The 6,909-nt window shown below is 52.6% G+C and overlaps 1 protein-coding gene across 1 annotated transcript in view; it reads left to right on the top strand.

Annotated features, from left to right (window-relative positions):
• Positions 1-848: 848 nt before the first annotated feature.
• The window catches only part of Best1 (bestrophin 1), a 10,352-nt gene continuing 4,291 nt past the window's right edge, over positions 849-6,909 (top strand). The window contains exons 1-9 of the mRNA XM_013354636.2: positions 849-1,346; positions 2,048-2,235; positions 2,740-2,834; positions 3,072-3,305; positions 3,882-4,036; positions 4,392-4,469; positions 5,269-5,421; positions 6,227-6,307; positions 6,608-6,759. Coding sequence (XP_013210090.1) covers positions 2,084-2,235; positions 2,740-2,834; positions 3,072-3,305; positions 3,882-4,036; positions 4,392-4,469; positions 5,269-5,421; positions 6,227-6,307; positions 6,608-6,759 — 1,100 coding nt within the window. The 5' untranslated portion in view covers positions 849-1,346; positions 2,048-2,083. The remainder of the gene's footprint in view (positions 1,347-2,047; positions 2,236-2,739; positions 2,835-3,071; positions 3,306-3,881; positions 4,037-4,391; positions 4,470-5,268; positions 5,422-6,226; positions 6,308-6,607; positions 6,760-6,909) is intronic.

Below are 6,909 nucleotides of genomic sequence, written 5' to 3'. Positions count from 1 at the left end.
AGGGGTGGCTGCTTTCCCTCCAAGGTTGTCCTGGGTCTCCGCAGACTCTCAGGATAACACCAGCTTTATTGTTCGCTGTGATTAGAAAAGTAGTCAAGGTCATGGTGAAATAGCTATTTCCCCGTTTCTGGACAGAGGATCACCTGCAAGCTCAGCCTCCTTAGGGAGTGAAGTGGTGGGAGGAGGGCAGCAGCAGGGAGTAGGAGGGCGGCTTCATTTGAAGACTCAGGGTCAAACTCTAAGCTGGGGCTTCCAGAAGTGTGGTTCCCAAGACCACCCAAATCAGACTCCTGCAGCACTTGATAAAAATGCAACGTCTCAAGGATGCAGCACCAGACTCCCAAGAAAGACCCAGAGGAGCTGCACATTTGGTACGTGTCTTGGCAACTGTTTCAGCCAGTGGAGACTGAGAACCAGTCTGTACTCTTCATGGAGGACAAGCTTGTTGATAACCCCCCGTCTTAACCTGATACTCAGAAGAGCCTTTAGAAAGGACAGGTGTGCTAAGTCTGTCCAGCTCTTGAGATGCTGCTCCACTGCCCCTGGGGGCATGGATAGAGCCTTTGTTTCTCTCAGGCTGTCAGGAACTAGGTAGCTTGATGTCTAGCATTTGGTTTTCTCCCACCAAGGCCAGCTGCCACACCGGGCCTTCCAATCCCACTTTTCTTTCCCTACCTCCAAGGTACCTACTAGTAGGCCCTGCCAACCAATCACAGCCACCACAACCTATGATGTCACCAGCAGCCAATCAGAGCTTCTTACCAGTGCATGCAGATTGCTGATGAAATTCCAAAGCAACGCATCCTTTTGAGATGCTGATGCTGAGGCCCAGTCAGGGTTAGCACACAGGTCACTAGAAGCCAGGGACTTGTGGCAGTGGGCTATAGTCACTTCTGGAGTCCCCTCCAGAGGCCTGGACAAAATTTATTCCCCTGAACTCCTGGTACTTTAGATGAGGCTTAATCCTGCCCCCAAAGACCTCAGAAATCAGGACACAGTGGTGGCCACACAGATTTCTTGATTCTAAAGTTTAGAGCCATGGAAGAGGGGGGTGTGATCCTCAATTCCAGGCCTGTTCTTAGCTCAACACCCCCAGGAAGGAATTAGAGGAACAGTGCCCGGGCAGGGCTGGCTGCTGCACTTGAGCAGCTTACAGGAGGGGCCGAGACAAGGGCTCCTTTGTTCAAGCTTTGGCTTAGAAAGTCAGGTGGCAACTCGGCACATATGTAGGTGGGCAGTGCCAACCTCCCAGTATGGCCAGGGGTACCTGCCTCAGGGTCTCAGGGAGTCCCATCAGCCCAGTGGCCAGGACTTATGGGGTTGCCTGAACTGCCGGAACCCTGCCTGTGAGTAGGGGTTGCCCAAGTGGACAGCGCTGGGGCTTTACAGACCTTAAGGGGTGGACGATTGCGGGTGTGATGGGCACATATTGGCGCATGTGTGGGGGAGATGGACTCTGTACGGTGGAAAGGGAGTAGTCAATCAAGGCTTTGACCAGTCTGTATTGAGCACCCGCTCCAAGAACACGTTAAGGGCTTCCAGTGGGAGAAGAGAATAAACAGTGAGCAGGAGTAGCCTGTGTCACATGACTTCAGATAACGTGTAGAAGGACAAGCCAAGTGGGAAGACACCGCTGGTGACAACTGAGACATTATTTCCAGTAGGATGGCTGGGGGACATTTCTCCTAGGAGATGACCCAAAGTGGAAGTGCCCCCAGAGGTGGTTATAGCAGCAGGTGAAAAGGCCCTGGGGTCACCATCCAGTTACCATTAGCAGGGCATTTCCTCCTTTCAGACTGTGTGCTGGGAATGGGGACATGGCTGTGAGCCTGTATCCCTGAGCTACTCACTCCAGTGTTGCTGAGGAAGCTGGGGAACCGGGCTGGGCACTCGTGCTGCCTGGCTCTGAGACCCTGAGCTCTGTGTGAATGCTGCTGCTGCCCTTGCAGACGCCTTTGTCATGGGCACATGGCAAGTCACAGACCTGCCCAAGGTCTTCATGTGTTCCTACCCTATCCCTCTGTGTCACCCTCTGCCTGCTGACCAGGACCCAAGCCCACCTACTGCTGCCCAGTGCCAAGCCATGACTATCACCTACACAAACAAAGTAGCCAATGCCCGTCTCGGTTCCTTCTCTTGCCTGCTCCTGTGCTGGCGCGGCAGCATCTACAAGCTGCTGTACGGGGAATTCCTCATCTTCATGTTTCTCTACTATGCCATTCGTGGAGTCTACAGGTAAGAGAGTGGGGGGAGGGGGGAGCATCTGCAGGAGGGCTCTCCAAGCCTGCAGAGAAAATGGGAGGAGTTGGGGAGGAGAGGGTCCAATGTTCCAGCTTGTTTATAAGGTTGAACTGAACTTCCGGCCAGGCTCTGGTCACTGGGGGTAGAGGTTGGGAAGAAAAAAAAGAAATATTTGCCAGATATGTGTGTCATCTTGGGCTCGATCTCCAACACGCATGCACACGCATGCATACACACATGCACACACCACAAATCAGAGCAGAGGGGATTCCTGACATGTGTGTCAGTCATCTTGGGTTTGATCCCCAACACACACACACACAAAGCCCAAAGTACCTCTTCCAAGAACCCACCTTAACCAGAAGGGGACCTGGGCCAGACCAGTTGAAAGGACAACATCCAGATAGTACAGATAGCCCCGCTCTTCCCCCCACCCACCCCGGCGGGGAGTAGGAACACATTCTTAGACACTTCTCTCAATGCCTCTTTCACTTTCAGAATGGCTCTCACGAATGACCAGCAGCTGTTGTTTGAGAAGCTGGCTCTGTACTGCGACAACTACATTCAGCTCATCCCTATATCCTTTGTTCTGGGTGAGCGCCCCCTTGCGGCTGTTCGGGGTCCAGTGTTCGTCCCCCTAGTTCCAGGCACACAGTGGGCGGACTTCCACCAGAGGCGGGGAGTGGGGTAAGATGGGCCAGTGGTCTTCTAGAGATGTTGAGGCTGGGCCCACATGTATCAGGAAGACAGAGGAACCGAGGCTTTTTCCGGCGCTGGTCTCTGGCCACAGCCCGTCCCCTCGCCCCTCGTCCCTCATCCCTCCTGCCCAGGTTTCTATGTGACGTTGGTGGTGACCCGCTGGTGGAACCAGTACGAGAGCTTGCCTTGGCCCGACCGCCTCATGAGCCAGGTGTCAGCCTTCGTGGAGGGCAAGGACGAGCAAGGTCGGCTGCTGCGGCGCACACTCATCCGGTACGTCATCCTGGGCCAAGTGCTCATCCTGCGCAGCATCAGCACCGCCGTCTACAAGCGCTTCCCCAGTCTTCAACACCTGGTGCAAGCCGGTAGGCAGTACCTGGAGTGGGCGGGTCCGCAGGCCGGAGCTGACCCGAGGCGTGACCTGAGGCTTGGAGTGGCAGGAGCTGACGCTGGGTGGAGCCAAAGTCCTCTGGACTTGAAGAGGTTGAGGTGGGGCAGGAATTGGGACAGAATTGGGCAGGCCAGAATCAGTGCTAGAAGTGGGGCAGGCCAGAGTAAACTGAAAAGGTAGGGACTTGAGAAAGGTAAAGAACCCTTCAGGGCTAAATGAAGGGGCTTGGGGACAGATGGATCTACGTCCTTTCTGTCTGCCTGTCCTGATTTCCGGTTTCCAGACTGGATGGCTTAACATGGGTCCTTGGCTTTCACTTCACTTTTCCGGGGCCTGACTCTAGCTAATAGCAAAGCCCTCTACCCTCCCACCTCCTGTCCCATGTGATCCAGAACAGCACCTAACTGGGGCTCAGTCATTTTGTGTGTTGAAACAAACATATCAAAAGAGCACAGAAATCCCTAGGAGCTCAGACAGGCTGGCTGGGTTTCCTGGTGCAGACTACTTCTTTTGCAGGGTTACCTGTTGCCTTGTCCACTCTACCCTGCAGGCTTTATGACCCCTGGGGAATATAAGGAGTTGCAGAAGTTGGGCCTACCACACAACACATACTGGGTGCCCTGGGTGTGGTTTGCCAACCTGGCAATGAAAGCCTATGTTGGAGGTCGAATCCGGGACTCTGTCCTGCTCCAGAGCCTGATAAATGTGAGCCCACAGATGGGATGCAGTGGGAAGGGTTGTGGCTTCCTTTAAAGAGAAGGCTGGAGACTCTTCCTCCAGCCTGTCCTGGTGGTGTATGATATTTTTGAACAAAAATCCACAGCCCAAAGTGGCTCCTCTCCAAATCTCCCCTCTGTCCCCTCTCTGAGAGAGCCTGTGAAGTCCTGGCTCTTTTTTGCTAGATGAAGCTACTGAGACACGGAGGTCTAGTGAACTGCCTGTGACCACACAGCCAAAGCTGTCGCATTAACATCGTTGCATTAGATCTGGGGGAGAGCTGCGGGAGGTTCTGGGGGAGCAGGTGGTGGCCAGCCCCTCCTCCCTCTCCCCCACCCTCCAGGAGATGTGCACCTTGCGTACTCAGTGTGGCCATCTGTATGCCTATGATTGGATCAGCATCCCGCTGGTGTACACACAGGTAAGGACGAGACTGGTGAGGCTTTTCCCTAGAGGCTGAGTACAGATTCCCATTCTGGGACTTAGGCCTGGACTTGGAAGGTTCTTCCTAGTATTGAGGTCAAGGCATCTGTGCTCCTGCCTGGTCCAGCCCAGCAGAGGGTGTGTGAGAATCCCAGTCTTTTTTTTTTTTAAAAAAAAGATTTATTTATTTACTATGTATACAGTGTTCTGCTGGCACACCAGAAGAGGGTACCAGATTTTATTACAGATGAAGGGGTACCAGATTTTATATAGATGGTTGTGAGTCACCATGTGGTTGCTGGGAATTGAACTCAGGACCTCTGGAAGAACAGCCAGTGCTCTTAACCTCTGAGCCATCTCTCCAGCCCCCATCCTGGTCTTAAAGAGGAGCAAATTGGGTAGAACTCACTGGGCTGTGCTTGGCACATGCATCAATCCCAGGGTTTGACCTTCGGCGTTGCATGAAACTGGACATGGCACACATCTGTGTTTTCAGCACTAAGGGATCTGATGGCCAGAGGAGCAGAGTTCAAGGTCATCCTTGACTACATAGTGGGTTTTGTGCCAGCCTGGGCTACATGAGACCCTGTTTCAAAAAATAAAAGTAAAGAAACAACAACAACAACAACAACAACACACACACACACACCAGACAAAAAAACAAAAAAAGGCAAACAGAAACCTTTTTTTCTGTCAGATGAGGTCAGAGGAAGGCTTTAGACTCAAAGCCTGAGGGCTTCCGATTCCAGGGTCTCTGCTTAGCCCTTTTCCGGCACCTGAGCCTTTTCTCCTTCCAGGTGGTGACAGTGGCAGTGTACAGCTTTTTCCTCGCATGTTTGGTGGGGCGGCAGTTTTTGAACCCAGTCAAGAACTACCCAGGCCATGAGATGGACCTCGTTGTACCTATCTTCACAATCTTACAATTCTTATTTTACATGGGCTGGCTGAAGGTAGGCCTCACTCAATACTACCCTCCCCGTTATAGGCGTGGACTGAGGGGCTATGGCCAGCAGTCACCTGGGAGGGAGATAAAGTTGCTAAAAAAGAAGGTCATGCATATCACACATGCATGAGCATACATACACACACACACACACAAACTATTCTGTCCAACACACATATACAGAGAGAGAGAGAGAGAGAGAGAGAGAGAGAGAGAGAGAGAGTTGTAGTCTCCATATACCTTCTCCCAGTTACCTTTGTTTTCTAAAAGCTCATCTGGATTCTACTACTTTTATGCTTAAAATTATCTGAGGTGCCTCACTAGCTATCAGGCTGTCCCCTGGACCCACAAAACGGTCATCACCCCTGTGGAGCTTTAGTGTTTTAGATATTAGTGTCCGGGACACTCCCCTCCTGCCCACTGTAATTCAGCCCAGCCTCAGCACTTGTCCCTAACACCATGAAACAACAAATCCATGCGTATTGGGAAACAAATAAGTGTACAAAAGAATCAATGCAACTCGAGGTGAGTTAGTTACTCGGGTGGGAGCAAGGTGGTGATTCAGCGGAGTGACATAGGAAGGGACAGCTGGTCTTCATGGGTAGGTCGCCTCATGAGGGTGAGAGGAGCAGAAGAGCAGAGACCAAGTACATGGAAGCCCCATGGGGAGGGTGCTAGGGCCCAGTGCTGTGGCCTTGAAGACAGTTCGGCAGGAAGGTATCACGAGGGAGTGCAAATGGCAGGACCCAAGGCTTAGGATGGGAACCAGAGTGTCAAGGTTCTCAGAGCCTCACCCCACCCCCATCCCCAAGGTGGCAGAGCAGCTCATCAACCCTTTCGGAGAGGATGATGATGATTTTGAGACCAACTTTATCATTGACAGAAACCTTCAGGTATGGGGGGGGGGGAGACTGTGCCATGGATCTTTCTCAAACTGGATCCCAAGAGGGGTCTCAGCAGTTTTCCGAGGAGACTCCCCAGCAAATATCCTCCCCTTCTCAAACATTAGCCCTTTTCTCAGTCAGTCATTCACTCCCAGGACTCACACCTCAACTCTGGAGGCTGCAAGTAAGCATGAGTCTCTTCCGTACCACAGGGGGGGGAAACTGAGGCCCCTAAGGCATCACACAAGCTCATGCGCCTGTCTGGGCTGTCCATGCTATTGGATACTCCGCTCTGTCCTTGGCAACCAGGTATCCCTGCTGTCTGTGGATGAGATGCACCAGGATTTGCCTCCCATGGAGCGTGACATGTACTGGAATGACTTAGAGCCTCAACCTCCCTACACAGCTGCTTCTGCCCAGTCTCGTCGGCCATCCTTCTTGGGCTCTACCTTCAACATCAGGTAGGCAATGCCAGAGACCTGGGCGAGGAAACGGAAACGCTCAAGTAAGGCTTCCCTAGCAACTGGAACAGTTGCTACTACACGATGTGTGCCAGTAAGGACTAGGCTCTCTCTCTCTCTCTCTCTCTCTCTCTCTCTCTCTCTCTCTCT

Source organism: Microtus ochrogaster, unplaced genomic scaffold, assembly GCF_000317375.1.
Source record: "Microtus ochrogaster isolate Prairie Vole_2 unplaced genomic scaffold, MicOch1.0 UNK56, whole genome shotgun sequence".
Classification (NCBI taxonomy): Eukaryota; Metazoa; Chordata; class Mammalia; order Rodentia; family Cricetidae; genus Microtus; species Microtus ochrogaster.
The sequence above is the reverse complement of the archived record's forward strand: the minus strand, read 5'-3'. Positions and strand labels throughout refer to the sequence as shown.